This window comes from Pteronotus mesoamericanus, unplaced genomic scaffold, assembly GCF_021234165.1.
Source record: "Pteronotus mesoamericanus isolate MK-2021 breed Mesoamerican mustached bat unplaced genomic scaffold, CSHL_Meso_final scaffold_533, whole genome shotgun sequence".
NCBI classification, from domain to species: domain Eukaryota; kingdom Metazoa; phylum Chordata; class Mammalia; order Chiroptera; family Mormoopidae; genus Pteronotus; species Pteronotus mesoamericanus.
Genome location: NW_026555320.1, coordinates 7,199,140 through 7,216,937, shown reverse-complemented (window position 1 = coordinate 7,216,937; position 17,798 = coordinate 7,199,140). Strand labels below are relative to the sequence as shown.

The 17,798-nt window shown below is 57.1% G+C and overlaps 1 protein-coding gene across 1 annotated transcript in view; it reads left to right on the top strand.

Moving 5' to 3' along the window:
* Window positions 1-17,798, top strand: part of LOC129087769 (contactin-4-like) — a 268,769-nt gene that overhangs the window by 91,107 nt on the left and 159,864 nt on the right. Inside the window, exon 3 of the mRNA XM_054594798.1 lies at window positions 276-451. Within this exon, the coding sequence (XP_054450773.1) occupies window positions 276-451 (176 nt within the window). The remainder of the gene's footprint in view (window positions 1-275; window positions 452-17,798) is intronic.

Here is a 17,798-nt window from a genome sequence, read left to right as displayed (position 1 = left end):
ACTATTCAAAGCTGAGAAAGAACAGCAACATGTCTGTAGCATTGATGTAGGGAAAGACAGGTCTTGAACCTGTAATACCCTCGTTCGCTGCAAAGCGCCCGCGCTCGGTAAGCATTCAGCCGCCACCGTGGCTGGGGAAGTGTTTCTACCTTTTTTTACCGTGGTTGAAAAAGTCATGATTTTGCATGCTCTTTCTAGTTTTTATATACTGTGGACAATGCAGAGATATTGATTAATATGACAAGGCTTTATCTCCTGGCATTTCTGTACTATAGGTGGAAGTTAAATGGAACAGATGTTGACGTAGGTATGGATTTCCGCTACAGTGTTGTTGAAGGCAGCTTGTTGATCAATAACCCCAATAAAACCCAGGACGCGGGAACGTACCAGTGCATAGCAGCAAACGCCTTTGGAACAGTGGTTAGCAGAGAAGCAAAGCTTCAGTTTGCTTGTAAGTAGTAACTGTGTCGCGTGCAACTGTTACTGTGAGTTTTTGTGCCGCTGGGCCAAGAAGCTCTCAAACCCATTTATTTTTAAAAAACCAAACAGATTTTAATTTGTTATATGATCACCTTTACCCTTTTCTCATACTTTGGAAATAGCTTGTGTGCAGGATAAACTGTAAGCCTGTGTGGGAATGGACACATACTCTGTTTTTCTGACCATTGAGGTAGTTCCATAATATGATGGTTTGGTTACATGGTGCCTTATACACACATTTCACACGCACACCTGAATGCACACATACAACTTTACATGGTCACATGAATTTACATACACAAAAGTTATACACACACACACATACACACACACACACTGTAAAGAGTGTATGTGAACAAGCAAATAAACTGCCAGTCACCTAATACTCAATATAAGACGTATTTAGCCATAAAGCTCGGTTAGAAAAAGCTCGGTAGTCTATTGTATTCTATAATCCTCTCGTTGTTGTCTTATCATATAAATTGGGAAAATCTTAAAAACATCTATGGCAACCCAAAGTTAGGACAATTATGGTTACCTTTATACCACGCCACGTATGTTTCTAATTTGGGGCGTTTTGAGAAGCATCTCGCCACCCCGTAGGACGGCCCGCTGCCGAAGGCCACGGGGCGGTCACAGCGCGCGGGAGGCAGCAGCGGGGCTTACGCGACTCCGCCGGCCAGGGCCGCGGGGACGCGCCGGCTGCAGGGCCTCTGAACACGGATGGTCGACTCTGTTTCTAAGGGTGTATGCATTTGCATATGATTATATGTTTCCTCATGTAAAGTCCCAGCTCTTACAGCCGCACATTGATGTCAAAGGTTTTATAATCTCCAAGTCTGTTAGCAGCAACCCTGTAGAATATTCTCATTAACGAAACCCTCTCCGGGACCACAACATCAAATACACCCAATATCCAGCACTTAATCTATTACTGCCACTCGGTGGCATCTTTATGTGCTGAGAAATGAATTTCCTAAGCACGAGGCGTGCGTGGGTCCCAGGATTACTTTGCTCGTGAGCATCTCCCCGGCGCTCCCTGGTGTGCAGAATACCAGGAGGGGCAGGCGCCGGACCGTGTGCCGCGGAGCCACCGTGTTTCTTCCTCTTGGTTTAATGCCTGTCTAATAGCTACGCTTCCTTTTCAGTAATGACAAACGAATCTGGTTGGGGTCGTTTTAGAAAATAGTCATAGAACCATCGACGTGTAGAGCAGGGAAGATCTCTGTCTTCAGTTACTCTTGCTCTCCTTTGATTGTTGGCTCTCAGAGTGGAGGGAGGTTTTAACTGCGACGCAGAAGGGGTTGCCATAGCCTTGCGGCGTTTGTTTTTCTAACTGTGTCATTTAAACAACAAATGGCCAAGGCTTAAGACTCCCCTTGAGTTAAAGTCCAGACACTGCTGCTACCCCCAAATCCAAAGGAATCTCCAAGGACAGCCATTTAAATGCAATAGTTTAGCTGCAGCGGAAGCTCTGCCACTCACGCGCGGGTGCGCCGGCCCGAGGACCCGTGTTGGGAACCCACTCGCTCGCCCCACGTCGCGCGTGATGTGGGCACCCTGCCTCCCTCAGAGCCCTGGACTCATCAGTGTTCCGCTGGAGCGACCCTAAGAACAGAGCTCAGCGACCCCTCGCCAAGCGTCTGCCCGCGGCAGCCGGCCCCGGTTGCTCCAGAACACAAACCAGCCCACGGTCTCCCCGGAAGTGGAGCCAAGTGTGCCCATTTTCACCCTTTTCAGCGCCGGGGCTTCCCGCAGCACCGGGGAGGCTTTACACCTCTGAAGACACGGCCGCGGCCCCCGGCCCTTCATTCTCTCCTCTTCCGGGTGCCCCGTTCACAACGGTCCTCTACACAGCACGCTGGCCGCGGCCCTGCGGAACTGCGCTCTGCCCCCTGCGTGGGCTTGGGCCTGGAAAGGACAGCGGGGACCGTCGTGTCCCGTGCGGGGAACCTGGTCCCCGAAGAGTGCAGCGCCACGGGTGCTCGCCTCTCTCAGGCCCGCAGTCTCCTACTGGAGCCTTGTTATTCTTCGCTGTGGCTCGGTCACAGCTGTCCCTGTTTTCCCCCATTGCTGTCCCCTGCCCGCACCTCCCACAGCCAGTCTCCACCTCGCTGCTGGCCTTGTCCCTGGGCCCTTTATGCACGTTCCTCGACTTGACCCTTCCCCTTCTTTCCCCAGGTACCCCCTCCCCCCTCCCCTCTGGCCACTATCAGTTTGTTCTTTATTCCCCCGTCTCTGGTTCTGGGAGAATCTGAGGCTAAGAGCTGAGACTGCCGTACCCATCCTTGGGTCTCCAGAGCCTAACGTTTTGTACGTATGCCTACAGGGATTAATTCCCTTATTAAATGGCCTGCACAGCGACACGACAAAGAAAATAGACCTGTGAAGTCAGTTTGGGGACAATGCCCGTGGGGTGGGCGCCAGCCTGCGCGCCGATGCCTGGTCACAGCGCCCTGTCTGGTCGAGCCGTTTTCTGGAATTTAACCTCTTGATCATCGCCCTACGGTGTGTGGACTTCTTTTTCCTTCCTTGTTCATTGGAGAGAGAATCAGAAGACACGCCTGTATTCACAAGTGGTTTTTAAATGGTCGGAATAAAACACTGCTCCTCCGTGACGTAAGGCGACGCCAGGCAGCGACACCTTCTGATTGTTCCTCCCGAGTCACCGCTGCCACCCCGGGCGTCTCCCGAACTGTTGAGAAAAGCGTTGCCTGGGGCCGCACCTGCTGAACGGTGGCGCACGAGCGAGAGCTCTCCTTTATTTTGAATCGTTGGCTTTGTGGCAGCAACAGACCTTACAGGGTTCTTGGCCCGTATCTTTTAAAAGATGCCGTCGGAGCCTGGAGTCACCGCGTTACCCGGTGTTAACCGTGCGATTAGTAAGTGGCCGCCGAGGACAGCGACCCCCGGCTCCAGGTTCCGTGCCCCCCACTCGCCTCGGCTTCAGGCACCCCTCAGTCACAAGCATCGCGCCCACGCATTCTTGTCTGGCAGACCCCAGTGTTCAGGCCTCATCCAAACACTCTATAATTTTGTCCGTAGGATAATCCGGTAAGTTAGACATTCTTATTTTATGAATTATTTTTTAAAAAATTTTTCATGCTGCTTTTGTAGACAGAATTTGGCAAGCTCTTGTCTTTTTTTTAAAGATTTTATTTATTTATTTTTAGAGAGAGGGGAAGGGAGGGAGAGAGGGAGAGAAACAGCCATGTGTGGTTGCCTCTTGTGCGCCCCCTACTGGGGACCTGGCCTGCCCCCCAGGCCTGTGCCCTGATCGGGAATCGAACTGGTGACGCTTTGGTTCACAGGCTGGCGCTCAGTCCCCTGAGCCGCACCAGCCAGGGCCAGATCACTATTTTTTTTTTTTTATTGGAATGTGGGCCCGAGAAATTGAGAAACCGTGTCGCCTGAGTTGAGAGGAAACAGGACGCTGTCCTTCGCTCCCCGTCACTTGGGTCCCCCCGTGTCTCTGACACTCCGCCTGCCCATCAGCAGCAGGGCGACCACGCTCCCTCTTAGGGCTGCTGTGAAAATTAAACGACAGTTCACCTGCAAAATCCCAGGTCGCTTCTGGCGAGACAAAGTCAGGGGACAGCAGTCTCTCGGCTCCTCTTTCTCTGTCTTCCCCTCTCGACCCCTCCCCTTGGGGTCTTTCCAAGGTAAGAGCAACAACATTGACTAAGAGCGGAGGGTAGCGGCCCAGAGCACAGGCCTGCAGCTACGTCATCGGGGTTGCAGCTCAGCCCCCCGTAACCCTTGACCTTGGACCAGGCGCTTCTCTCTGCCTCAGTTTCTTTATCCATAACGCGGGGCAAATACCTCTCCTTCCTGTTCTGTGAGGATCCAGTAAAGTGGTGCTCGTACAACTCCCAGGCCACGGCGAGCAGGCGGTGAGGGCGTAAACAACGTTAGCTGCTGCGGTCTTTGCTGCTGCGGGAGCCTCGTCGCTCTGTGGCGGGCATGGTGCTGAGCACGGGGAAGCATCGCGCTACGTCCTCTTCAGCATCGCCTTCAGCATCATTTCACTGTTACAGGCGAGGACCTGAGGGCTAGTGACGTGGGATAACGCTCGCTCGCCACAGGAGCCGCGGACAGTGGGGCCACGCGAGTGCTGAGCAGGCGCCCGGGTCGTGACCTTTGACACGCTTGCCCTGCCCCTGCCCCCCCAACACCTGGAACCACACTCTCCCGAGGGGATTTACATTAAAACCGGAGGTTTGTGTGGTCGATAAAATGTTGTCTTTGTAGACAGAAAAGTGGATTCCTTAACGTGTTTACGAGTTTGATATCGTACATCCATCATTAATTTTTTCGTTTTTAATTTTTAGTTATAGGCTTCCTTGATGCCGTCGTAATGTTGATTTAGTATTTGCATCTGAAAGCATAATGGTGTCGACTGCAATTACGCATACATTTGTGACTGTAATTTTAATATAATTGGTTCCAGGTTCCATAATGAGAATAATTAATAACGATATTTCTGCTCCAAAAGTTAATATGCAAATTCCCAATTTATTGCAAGTAGGTTGTAAAACATTCTGAATATTGATATTTTATGGTAAATAACTGTGGGTTAGTAAATAGTATATCCCCAAGCAGTGAATGACATATTATTATACATTTTCTCACTCCCGTATTATTCCTCCCCCACGCGTGAAAAAGCGGAACTTTAAATGCACGTTGTTATGAAGAGCTTTCTGGAGAATAATCCAGATCGCTCCAGATTCCAGCCCGTCCCACTAATTGCTGCACAAGCACTGTTTGGGGCCTTCTTCCGGCAAGTTCTGCTGTCTGATCACCACTCAGATCTTCAAAACAAAAGGCTACGCTCTTCATCATCTCGGGCTGTGGACGGCTGTAAATCATAGATAAGCACCCCCAAGTTTACGATGGTAAGCCGAACCATCCCGGAGCATCCAGTTGCCCGGCTGCGAGGGGAGCTGGCGTGGCCTTGGCCCAGGCGAGGTGAGTTCTGACAGAGGCAGTGGGCGGTACCTCTGCCTGTCTCTGCAGGCGCCTGTCGGGGCGGGAAGAGGCCCCGGATGGGACACCCACAGGCCCTGCGGGTACCCCATGAAGCTGCATCGGAAGAAAGGAGGAGGACCGGAGACAAGGGAAGGGGACCTTTCGGTGCAGAAGGTCCCCGCTGTGGCCTTCCTGTGGCCTTACGGTTAAAGTAGGTCAGGCACCGCCCCCCCACCGAGGTTAATTTCAGTACGCTGATCCGTCCTGTGGCCGCCAACATTCGTGATGGTGAAAACCTCTCCTAGGAGGACAGCAGCTGATCAGACAGACTCACCGGAAGGGCTCTTTCCCCAGCTCCCCCGACAGCCTTGCCCTGAGCCCGGGCGCGCTCTGGCAGCCCCGTGGTCGCCGTGGCGGGCGGGCGGAGGTGGCGGTGCGTGCGCCAGGGACCAGGACACCGCGTGCCCGCAGGGACCTTGCGCTGCAGGCGCCTGGGGCTTGTGGCATCCTGCCTGTGAGCCTCGCTCGTCGCTCAATCCACAGTAAACTTGAGATATTTTGTTCATGTTAGTTTATTTTTCGTAGCCAAAGAGTGGAATGCGCAGTCAGTCAGAACAACGGTGGAGGGCTGACAGAGGGCCAGGCCCACGGCGAGCGTGGCTGGTGCTTAACTCGGGGGCTGCTTCCACGGGCCAGTGTTGGTTTCTGAGCAAGCGGATGTTGACAGACGACTGGGTAAATAATTTGTGAATATTTAGATCAATTAAAACAACTGCTCAGGAACATTTGGATGACAAAACTGAAAACATTTGCCAGTGGAAGGCTGTAATCTTCAATGAAAGAGTAAATATTTCCCATTTAAATAGTTGGGAGAATTCAAACCAAAACTTGCTGAACATATGAAATAATGCTTTTGATGCATGGTTTCTGCCACTTACCATGCGCTAGAAAGACAATAACGGTGACAGCTGGTGTCCAGTGAAAGTTTCACAGCGTAAACCTTGAGGCCGGGGGCGCACGGCTGTGCCAGGGGCCGCGGCGACGCGGGTGGCCGTGAACTGCGGTGCAGTGAGCCACTGGAAGTCACGGGTGTGCGACAGCATCCTTGTTTGCTTCGTCCTGGTCCCTCCCACCAACCCGACTGAGGCACAGATACGAGTTCATTGTCGCTGTCAGTTGCTTAGGTGTGTCTCCTTCCAGTTCCCTCGCCCTCCGGTTTGTGACTTCATCTGCCCGTGACGCACGTGAGCACCTACTGCCGTCAGACGTGACCGGCTGCCTGCGTTGTCCTGTATCCCCAGCATTGCCGATGTTCGTTGTTTGCGTCACGTTCACAAGCCCCTCCGCGTCAGCAGCGCTGTCTTGTGCAGCGAGCAGGCTGTTCTGTGGCCTCACAAACCAGCCCACGTTTATTTTTATAAGGTGTGGGGGTCAACGAATGGATTTTCCTATTTTTTATCTTTAAACTCCTGCTTTTTCCATTTTGTCTCCGTGAGGGCGGGTATTTCTGAATAAGTGCTGAGTAAATATTAGTGGAATAAATGAAGCCGAGTGACCATGTGGGTCAACCAGCGAAAGAATGTGAGACAGCTCGGACTCCCCGGGCCCCCGCCAGCCTACGAGGTGACAACGTCTCGTAAATATTCTATTTCCATGAACTGAAATAGGAAAGTACCCTCTGATTTCAATAAAGATGGGCATTAAATAGCGTGTTTCTCTTTTCCCTAAAAAAACGCATTAAAGAAGTGCTGCCCCTTCCTTCCAACGTCATCTCTTGTCGGTCACAGCTTTGTTGAGCTATGTCACGTACGATAATTCAGTCATCGAAGGAGTCCACCTTAGTGAACTGGTAGTGTGTCCACAACGCTGGGCAACCGTCACCGCTATCGAATTCTCAGGACGTTTTCATTCCTTAAAAATAAACCCTGTGCTTGTTGATAGTCCCTCCGACTCCTCCCAGAACGTGGCAGCCACTAGTCTGCTTCCTGTCAGTCAGGACATGTCGGGTACCTGGAATCATGTAATGCCTGGACTCTTGGGACTTGTTCATTTCGCGTAGCGTAAGGCCATCAACGGTCATCTGCGCTGTGGTATCTGCTAAGCTGCACCTCTCTTTAGGGGCAGAGGGCGCCTCATTGCGTAGAAGCAACACCGTTCTGCTGAGTCCCTCATCGGCTGTTGGGCGTCTGAGCTGTTTCCCCTGTTCGGCTGTTCTGAATAGGGCCGCTGTGAACATTGACTTACGGCTTTTTAAACGGTGGACGTATGTTTTTATTTCTTTGGGATAGATTCCGAGCAGTAGAATTGCTGGGTCAAATGGTAACTCTGTGTGTAACGTTTTGAGCAAAGCGTTTTCCAGATTGGCTGCGACATTTTACAACCTACTAACGGGGTGCAGGCGGCTCGCAGCTTCGGCACGTCCCTCACCAACGCTGTTTATTGTCTCTTTCTTTCTTTTGGCCGTCCGAGCGGATGTGACGTGGTGCCGTAGTGTGGTTTTGACTTGCGTTTCACGGATGGGTAACACTGTGGCACAACCTCTCATGTGCTTGTTGGCTGTCAGTAACATCGTCTTTGGAGCTATGTATAATCACATCTTTTGCCTATTTTTAAATTGGCTGACTTGTCTTGCCGCTGTTGAATCGCAAGCCCCCTTTAGGGGTTCTGCGCCCGAGCTCCTTATCAGCGATGTGGCTTGCGAGTATCCCCCCGTCGGCGGCCGTCTTCGCGCTACCGTAGTCATGCCCTTGGAGGTGCAAGGGTTTCACCTCTGACCAAGTCCAATTTAGATATTCTTGCTGCTGTTGCTTGTGCTTTGGGGCTCGTAGATAGGAAGTCACTGCTCGAAGTCACAAAAATGTGCTCCAGTGTTTTCTAATAAGACTTCCAGAGTTTCTTAACTTCAGGTCTGCGTTTCATACCGAGTTGATTTTGGTATCATGTTGGAGTCGGAGCCCACCTTCACGCTTTTTCTCTTTTTCTCAAACCCGTCCTTTTGCACGCGGAAGCCCGGCGGTTTCGGCAGCCCCTTTGGAGCAGTGGCTGCCGCCCCCCGGGGTGGCCCGCCCGCCTGCCGGCACGCGGCCGGCCCTACCCGCCCCTTCCTGGACTCGCGGTTCCACGCCGCTGCCCCACAGGCCTGCCCCGATTCCACTGCCACACCGTGTGGATCACAGTGGCTTCACAGTGAGTTCCGCAGTGAAGAGGTGTCCGTTAACAGCATCAGAAGATTTAAAAACGCCGCGCGCCCCGTGCAGTGCCCACTCCACCCACTTGCCCGAGGAGCCGAGGGCCTGGCAGGGGCGAGGCGGGCGGATTCAGTGTCTGACGGGAGACCCGGGGCTGCCCCGCTCAGGCAACACCGCCGGCGCGGCCGTGCCGAGCGAAGCCGCTGCTCCGTCCAGCTTGAGGGGGGCCTCGTTCATCCAGCTCCTCAGTCCCGCGTCTCTTCTCCTCGAACAGCCACCCCCCAGGAGTGCCTGGCTTTTCTTAGGAGCAGCCACTGTTTGCGGGCCAGGCCCCAGCTACCGCCCCTCAGGAGGACTGATTTCCTCTGAGGCAGGGGCGCCCTGGAACGATCGAATAAGCCGCCAGACCGTTCGACACTGACCAGCTCCTGCCCCCGTAGCCACCGCCAAGACCCCTGGTGACGTCATGGCCATGTGTCTGCCTCACCAGCAGGCCCCCACGGGGTTTTCTCAGGACCCCGGACACCCCTAACCCGGGCGGCTTTCCTGCCTCTGCCCGGGGACTTCACAGTCAGTCCTGTCCCCGAAATTGTCCCTGACCTCTCAGGTCTCCCCTTGGCTTCGTCCCTGCCAGTCTCCGTATTTGGCGCCAAAGGACTGTGTGACACGCGCGTGTCCGCGCTCCTCTCCGCCCTGGTGCCGTCTGCCGAGTGCGCCGGACGACGGTGTCGGAGAGCTGGGGGCGTTAGCCGGGCCGGGCTCGCAGTCTGCGTGTGCGCAGACGCGCCTTCCTCGGGCCACCCGCAGGGCCTGCCAGCGCCGTGGGTGCCGGCCGGGCGCCTCGTCTCTTGCGCCCACGCACGCCCCCAGATTCGCTGCGGGGGCCGGACTTGGAACCCACAGGTTTCCTCAGTGAACCAGGGCACCCTCTTAGCAATTTAGTATTTTTCTTTGATTAGAGGGAAGAATCTACAGCACCCTCCTGTAGCTGGGGTGTATGGCATCGTTTGCTATTTGCCAACCAAAGGGGAGGCCAGGAACATCTGTACAGACGTGTTACACTGAGTTGAGGTTTTTAAGTACAGGAACGTGGGTGCGATGGTCAAGGAGCGGCACTTAGAGACGAAGGGACGTACGGCGTCTGGACGTGCCGTGGCCACTTCCCGCTCCAGGTTCGGCCTCGCGAGCGTGGCCTTCGCAGGGCCAGGCGGCCGCGCTGCCGCTCCAGTGAATGGTGGATCGGGGAACATACATGATCCTCACCCCACGAACGTCTTCCTCTTGCCCTTGGCAGGAATGTGAACTAGCTCATGTGAAGTCCTTCTTGAAGGTTAAGCAGGAAATATTTTCTTGCATAATTAATATTTCACCAGAAATCAATGTTGCTACAGTTCGCAGGCAGGTGATCTGGCTAATTGGCTCGATTTTAAATTTGTTAGCTACGGATTGTCGTCTGGCTGAACTCGGGTTTGCAGGAAAATGGGGACAGGGAGGTATTTGCCGGATTTGCGCACGTTGTGTTTGGTCCCCGGGAACCAGGTCATGGCACAGAAGGGAGAACTGTGCGGCTTGTCCTGCCACCGAACAGTGCCAGCGGTCCCCCTACGATGTCATGCACTGGGGACCGCTCCGCCGAGGCAACGGGCACCCCGGCCACAGGACACGCTGTCCTTTCCGCCACCCCCTTGCTTCCTCCTTGACAGTCGAAGCCGCCACCCATGCGCCTCGGAAAGGAAACCGATGGCTGCCTTCTCTGCACTGGTTCACCTCCAAGCCTCGCCTCTCACCGGGGAGTCACAAAGCCCCGCGGGAGAGACCCGCCGTCGCCACCACCCCACGGCGGGCGTGGTGCGCGCAGCTCAGAGATGCCAGGCGGCTTCCTCGAGCCGGGACGCGGACTCGTGTCAGGCCTAGGAGTCGGGGTCGCACTCGGAGCCTGGCGCGGAGTCTGTTCACGGCCCCGCAGCGCTGTGCTCGCTGGGAAGGCGCTGTTCTCGAGCCCGGGAAACACGCGGCGCGTCTGACATCTGTCGTGATTTTGTGAAGGGGACAGTTTGGGGTCTGCCGTTACATTCTGCTTCATAAACGTGCTCTATGATGAAATCGTACTATTTTTTAAATAACGCAGAGTTTAGGCAATTCGAAAACACTGCTTTTCTTCCCACCTCATGGCCTTCCTATGATTTAATGTTGGGCAGGTCCGTCCTTCTGTGGGTCGAGGCGGCAGGAGACGGCAGTGACCATTGCAGGGTCCGTACTCCGGGACGTCTGTGTCGGCTTTGCACACTTCCCCGGTGTCCTCTTAAATCCTGTGGCTGCATTCAGCCCCAAAGTCTGTAAGCCAGCGTTCTTAGAAACCAACACGCAGCTGAGAGAAAGGGTGGGCGGCGAAGTGCATGCTGTCTGCGGCTGAACGGGGGCCCGCCCCCGCAGACCGGAAAGACCCCCGCTCCAGCCGCCCACCCAGCTCTCCACGCCTCGGGCCGCGGCACCTGGGCTACATCTTGTTTTCGGGGTCAGGTGGACGGGACCCTGTGTCCCGAGAAGAGAGGGGCTTCTTCTCTTCCGTGTCTTCCCATGTCACTTCGGAGGCAGCTGCTGGAGCTGCGTTTAGAATAAGAGGGAATCGCCACTTGCGCCCACTGCCTCCCCACCCCACCTGTGAACCGGGCCCCCCTGCGCCCCTCCTGCCGCGGGAGGAAGCTGTGGTTCCACCAAAGACGGGGCGTCTTCAACGCTGAGGATTTCTGCAGCCCGTGGTCTCCTCTTCCAGGCCTTTCCTGCACAGCTACACACACACACACACACACACCTGCATCCCAACCCAGAGGATTAAGGGAAACAAACAGAGGAAAGCGCCCCGGGCTGGAGGTAATCAGCGGACTGGACTCGGCCCAGGGACGCAGCGTACCAGGCACAGCCACCTGGCAGCTGCTGCGTTGGGAGCAGGAGGGTCCCAGGGCAGCACCAGCAGATGGTCCAACTCCCAGAGGACGCTGGGCACGGCTGAGGGACCCACGACCGAGCACGGCCGATCCTCCCAGGCGCACGCGGCTGCGCGCCCAGCTGGCATGGACGGCGGTCTCTGTTGTGTTTTGCATTTCCAGTGAAAACCCAGAGAGGGAAGGCAAGGTGTGGACCGGGCGGCGCCTCCTTCACTGGGGCGCCCGGAAGCGCGGGGGGCTCGGGACTGGAGGTGCGGGGGGCCTCCCCCGCCTTCACGGGGCCTGGCCCCCAGAGTCCGCACTCAGAGCGGAAGCCCGTGGGAAAAATTCCCTTCAAAAGTCCCTGCTGTCGGGGCTACGGGTGTCCTCGTCGCAGACAGGCACACGCCGCGCCGGCAGTTTGCTTCAGCGTCGAACGGTGTGAGCCTACGTGTAGAACGAGGCCGGAGGGAAAGCAGGTATCTTCAGACACTGCCCAGCGGCCGCCACGTTCTCCTCTGTGTGAGGCTGGCGGAGATGAGAGCTGAGCGATGACGCCGATCGAAGTCCGCACGGCCGGCTCCCCGCGGGAGCTGACCAGGCCGGGGCGCGGCGAGCAGGCGCGGCCTCGCCGGTGACGTCGCGGCCACTCCGCTCACAGCGGCCCCCGAGGCGCAGCCTCTGCCGGTTCGCCTCCTGTCCGAGCTGGGTTTCATTCTCCGCAGGGATGACGGCGACACCGTGGGCTCCTGGGAAGACCCACGGGGAGGACGTCTGACCGCGTCGTCCCTTCTGATTCTAAAAGTAGGACCTGCCTTGATGGAAAAAGACAACAGGTAAAAGTCTACGGAAGAAATGCCTGCAAGGACTGAAGGGCTCAATGTGACGACGCTTGGCGCTGCGATGGGCGAGAAAGGCGGAGGCGCGAGTAAAATGAAAACTGCAGGGCATGGGGCGGCGCCGAAAGGGGGCCTGGGGCCACAGCGCCTGGCCTGTCCTGGGCGCCCGGCGGGCTCCCCAAAGAGACGGCGACGGGGCCCAGTCCCGACCGTTAAAGGGGCTGAGAGAGCGGGCGGACGTCGCACGCACCCGGGCGCAAAGGCCACGTAGCCCGGTCGTGCAGGACCGGCAGGGACGTGGGCGCACTCCGGGCCCAGGGCTGTGTAGGAGCAGGCGGGCGCGGGAGGCCCTGAGGCTGGGGGCGGGGGGAGGGCCCGGAGGGCCTGGGGCGCGGCACCGGGGAGCCTGAGTGAGCCTCACGCTGGGCGGCGACGTCCGAGGGGGGAATCGGGTCTGCGCTTCAGAAACAGGTCACTGTGGCTGCCTTCCGGAGTGTGCCGTCAAGGGACTGGACCTCCAGAGCCTCGGAGAACATCGGCGGTCGCTTCTAATACCCCAGGGAGGACAGGACAAGAGCCTGTCCGAGACAGAGGAGGTGGAATGAAGGGAGCCCATTGGAGAATGTTTGGGAGGCAGAGTCGTCCGGTCGGGAGGGAGGCTGGGCGGCACCAGGGAGAGGCCGTGGCCGCGAGCGGCCGTCTCGGGCGGCGCGACGTCATCGACTGAGCTTGAAGCACGTCCTGGTCAGAGGTCAAGAGACAGCAGGTTTCCCTTGGGACGCACCCGGTGTTACGGCTTGTCTTTACAATGTGGATGCTTAAGAGCGTGAAAAGCGTCCTTACCAATCATTTTGCCAGGAAAATAAACGAAAGCCACAACTGTCCCGGGAAACAGGAGGTAAAGCCACCTCATCTATAGGACGTTGGAGCCTGTGTGCCTATGCTAATCAGGCTGCTGACTCTATGAGGACGATCCATCAACAGGAGTGAAGATGTACGGGACGCGGAGGCGCGCCTAGAGGTCAGGATCAGAATGACACTGTATCACATTACCCGAGAAAGGAGGCGAGAGGAGCAGCGGGTCAAGGCCCCCCGGGGGCGGGGACACCGGTGTGGGACTTGGCAGGGAGAAAGGCCCACAAGGGAGACAACGGGGGACGAGACAGGGAAGTTAGGAGCCGGGGCGGGCGGGGAGCAGCCCCTCGCGGAGACGGCGGCACGCGCCCCGCGCAGCAGAGAGACGAGGGCTCAGACCAGGGAGGAACGGGGGGGCTGCTCGGCAACGTGGGGCCGGCTGTGGCCAGAGCGATGGCCGGCAGCGCCGAGGACGCTGCCCGGAGGCCGTGGGCACGAGCGACCACATGGGAAGAAGACGAGGGGCCCGGGGACCCGGGGCGGGGGGAGCAGACGGCTGGCTTCTCGCGTTCCTCGGGCTGGCGGAAATGGGCGTGATGTCATGGGCTGGAACCACAAGCTAAAGAACCAGATACTGACTTGCTCGGATTTTGTTCAAGTTTAATGTTCGTACAGGTTTCGTCCCCTGTGGCGTTAAGTCACTGAAGTGTTGTTTTGCACGTGGCCCTCAGATGCAGGCAGGGAGGGTCCCCCCAGCTCCCTGGGTGTTTTCTAGGGCGTGGTGCTGGGGGCGAGTGGGGCGCGCCTGGGCGCCGGGGTGGGGCGCTCCGCAAGGGGCGCGTGCGTGAGTCAGCACGCACTCGGACCCGGGAGGCCTAGCCAAGCGTCTGCCCCGTACCGGCTGCTCTGGTCCCCACCACTGGCTGCCCGTCTGTGGCGAGGCAGCGGGTCCGGTCTTCCAGGCGCCTGTGGGGGTCCCCGAGGCTGTGCCGCTGCGGATGGGGAAGACCTGCCCTGGCGCTGCAGGGATTCGGTCGGGACCCCACGTGAGCAGCATCTTTCGGAACGTGCGTAACCACAGAATCGTGTGCTTGTTTCCATGAAAGCTCTAAAAGTATGTAGTTCTCATCCAGCGACCGAATCTATTACTTTGTCTCTGTGTTTTGTTTTTTCTATCCTCACCAAAGGACATGTTTTCTTCTTCTAATTGATTTTAGAGAGAGGGGAAGAGAGGGAGGGGGAGAAACATTGATGTGACCGAGAAACACAGACCGGTGCCTCCTGTGCACCCCCGACCCGGGATCCTGTTGGCCGCCTGGGGACGTGCCTGATCGCAAACCAAACCTGCGCCGTTTGGTGCATGGGGCAAGGCTCCAAGCCACCAAGCTGCCCAGCCAGGGCTCTGTGTGGATTTTAATGTGATAATTTTTCTCCCTGACAGTACCTATCTTCCAGTTTTATGAAAAAGAAAAAACTATTCCCGAAAAATTTCATATCATATCATCTCTATCATACATATGAGAAACCCATGATGCAATTTTATAAATATTTTAAATTTGAAGACAGACCTAGTTCTCCTCAAGGCCCAACAAAGGAAATTCTGTTTTCAAAACGTGAGCCCACCAACGCGACCTCATAAAAGCAAATTTGTGCCCAGAAATCTGCGTGCTCAGACCCACAGCCACGCACGCCTCGCTGTGGCTGTTCCCTGCGTGCGGCCCCCCGAGCCCCCGTGAGACCCCTGCGGCTGGCGCTCGGACCTGTCACAAAGGTTTTAATGTCCCACACCTGTGGCTGCATTCAGTAAGTGCTGTTTCAGGCAGGACGTGGGACGGTGCCAGCGACGGCGTCCCCTCCCCTTGTTACTAAAGGCATCTGTGGGCATCGCGCTGATTCCTCGCCACACACCTCAGGGCCCGGAATAGCCAGCACTCGGCTGTGGGCTCCCGTGTAACGGGGCCAGGAGGGGAGCGTGCACACGCAGTAAGGGCCGACAGGTCCCGAGAACCCTGTAGGGCTTCGACCAAGCGGATCCGAAATGAGTCCTCCCTGACGGCAGCAAAAGCGGACGACCCGCAGCGCTGAGCCGTTGAGGACGTCACGCTATTCCCTGGGCGGTGATGCCGCCTCATCCAGATGTGCCAGAATCAACCTCATCACTTCCGCTCTTAGTTGCTAAGAAACAAATTATCGCCGCAGCTCAGATCCTTTAACCACGTTAGCCTCTTAATGCCTCGTGGTGGCGTTTATTTCCTTCCGATGAGCAACGACCCGCGGAGGCGTCGTTGAGACCGAACTGACGGCAAAAGCATTTCCAGAAAGCGGGGTGTCTGTGTGTCGCTTTCGCCGGGGTGGGGGAAGGTCAGAGTAACAGTTTCGCCAAAGTTAACACGCGGCGATGATGTGAGACTTCGACAAATATTTATCATTTCCAGCGGTTGGGTATTAAATCAATTTTTACTGCTTTTGTGAACGTTCTACTGGATGAAAAGAGGAGTAACTGTGGAGTGAGTTTGACCCCAGATCATACGGGGGGCTTTCCTGCCGCGTAGATGTGGGTGACTTCGAGTCTTGAAATCCAGATTTTAATTACAGGGTTCGATTCCCTCAAAACCTCCGTGTGCTCCCCAGGAGAGTGGGTGCAGGACGCGAGCCTCGCAATGCGACACGCAGGACAAACGGGATGATGTGTCTGAAGTGCCCAGCGGTCACTCCGTGAGTCATGGTGGCACCTGTGTTCCCGTCAACAGCTAAAATTGGGAGGGGCAGTCTTAGGATATTTGTAAAACCTTCGTGAAACTAAGTGGCTCATTGTGTAGATGAGCAGTGTATGACTTCCAATCAGTGCAGTATTAACGTTCACTAGGCCACACCCGCATCAGACAGCGATGGAACTCATTGTTTTACTCGCTTATTCAAAGAGCGAGCTGACCTTTATTCCTTTAAGAGGAGACGGTCACAGGCCCTAATGTGAAGGAAATGGGGGGCTCGTCCCGCCAGCCGCAACGGACAACGCGCGACCGAGGGGAAACGTGGGCCCGTCTGACGCAGACTCGGGGCAGCGTGGGTGAGAAGGTCGCCCGCGAGAGTGACCTAGAGCCGCGCGCTCTGCATGTCTGCGGCGTGAGGGCCACGTGTCGGCGCAGACTGTTCCGAAGCACTTTCAGGTCAAGCTCCAGGGAGCACCCGCCTCTGCCTCCGCTCGCCTTTTCCGGGTGAGACATTTATGCCCGACACTGGGACGTGATCGTTTACGCCCACGAGCCTCTGGGGAGCCCTCAGCCCACCCCTCCCCCCAGAAACACATTTACAGTCTCCAAGGGGCTCCCAGCCCCCCAGCCTCAGAGCGCCGATACGAACAAGCTCTCTGCTTTCTCCCTGGGGTTCTGCTGACGAGTAAAGGACTTAGAAAAACAGCGGTGGCAGCAGACAGTCATCGGGAGCTCAGGCTTCCCTTAAAGACGCAGCTTTCAGCGAGTCAGGCTCCCGGGGGCCCCTCCGGCCCCCGCGGCCCCCGCCAGCCCTCGCCCGTAGCCTGCAGGGGCCCCGCCGGCTTCTCTCCCGCGCGTGCATTCTGGCCCCGCGTTTGCTCTGCCCCCGCTGTGCTCACGCGGCTCCAACCCCCTGGTCCTGCCAGTGAAAACCTGCCACTGTCCCGTGTGCAGCACCTCGCGCCCTCTTCCCGGGGAAGCGGGGGTGCAGCTCGCGGATGGTCACGCAGCCTCCCCTGCGGCCCCTGCGTCGCCCTTCCCATCGGGGCGGACCCTCTCCCGCCTTTAATCATCTCTCCGTTCCCAGCCCAGGTTCTGTCGAAAATGTTGATCCACATTTAAAGACCAACCGAGGGCAGGACACTGTACCAGACCCTCGGGGACGCAGGGGGCAAGGAGGCCACGGCCCCGCCAGCGCCTCCGCTGAGAAGGGAAGGGAGGAATAAGGAGACGGGCCCGGCATCCCCGGCGCGAACGAGAAGGGGGAGAAACCAGTGCCCGGAGACCGTGGCCCGAAAGGGGCCGGGGCCGGGGCCGGGGCGGGGCTGTGCCCGCGCAGCCTGGGAGGCGTTCCGGGTTCCTGACTCTGCAGGAAAGATCTCACGACGCGCCTGGTGTGTTGAGAGGACCTTTGTGAAAGCCGGGGACAGCGAAACAAAGGGCAGGCTGTGGGGAGAAGAGGCCCCGGGGGCGTGGGGGCTGGGCTGCCTGGACCCAGGACAGGAAGTGGCAGTGATGGAGCCCCCCGGGGCCGCGTGGGCTTAGGAAACAGGCCACAGGGGCAGAAGGAGGGCCGCGGGGGCCGGTTCAGGCGGCTGACGGGGAGGCGCGGCCGCTGCCCCGGCGGCAGGTCCCGGGGGCCCGCGGGGCTCAGGGGAAAGCGCCTGAGGGAAGGAGGGCGGGCGCGGGGCCTCTGTCTCGAGGGTTCTCACCTGTTTTCTGTCTAAACGCGGGGATGTTCGGGGAGGTCTCGGGGGAGGGTCTCAAAGAACATTCAACAGCTTCGTCAGTGTGTCCTTCCAAAGGCTGACGCCTCAGCATGAGCATCCGGGG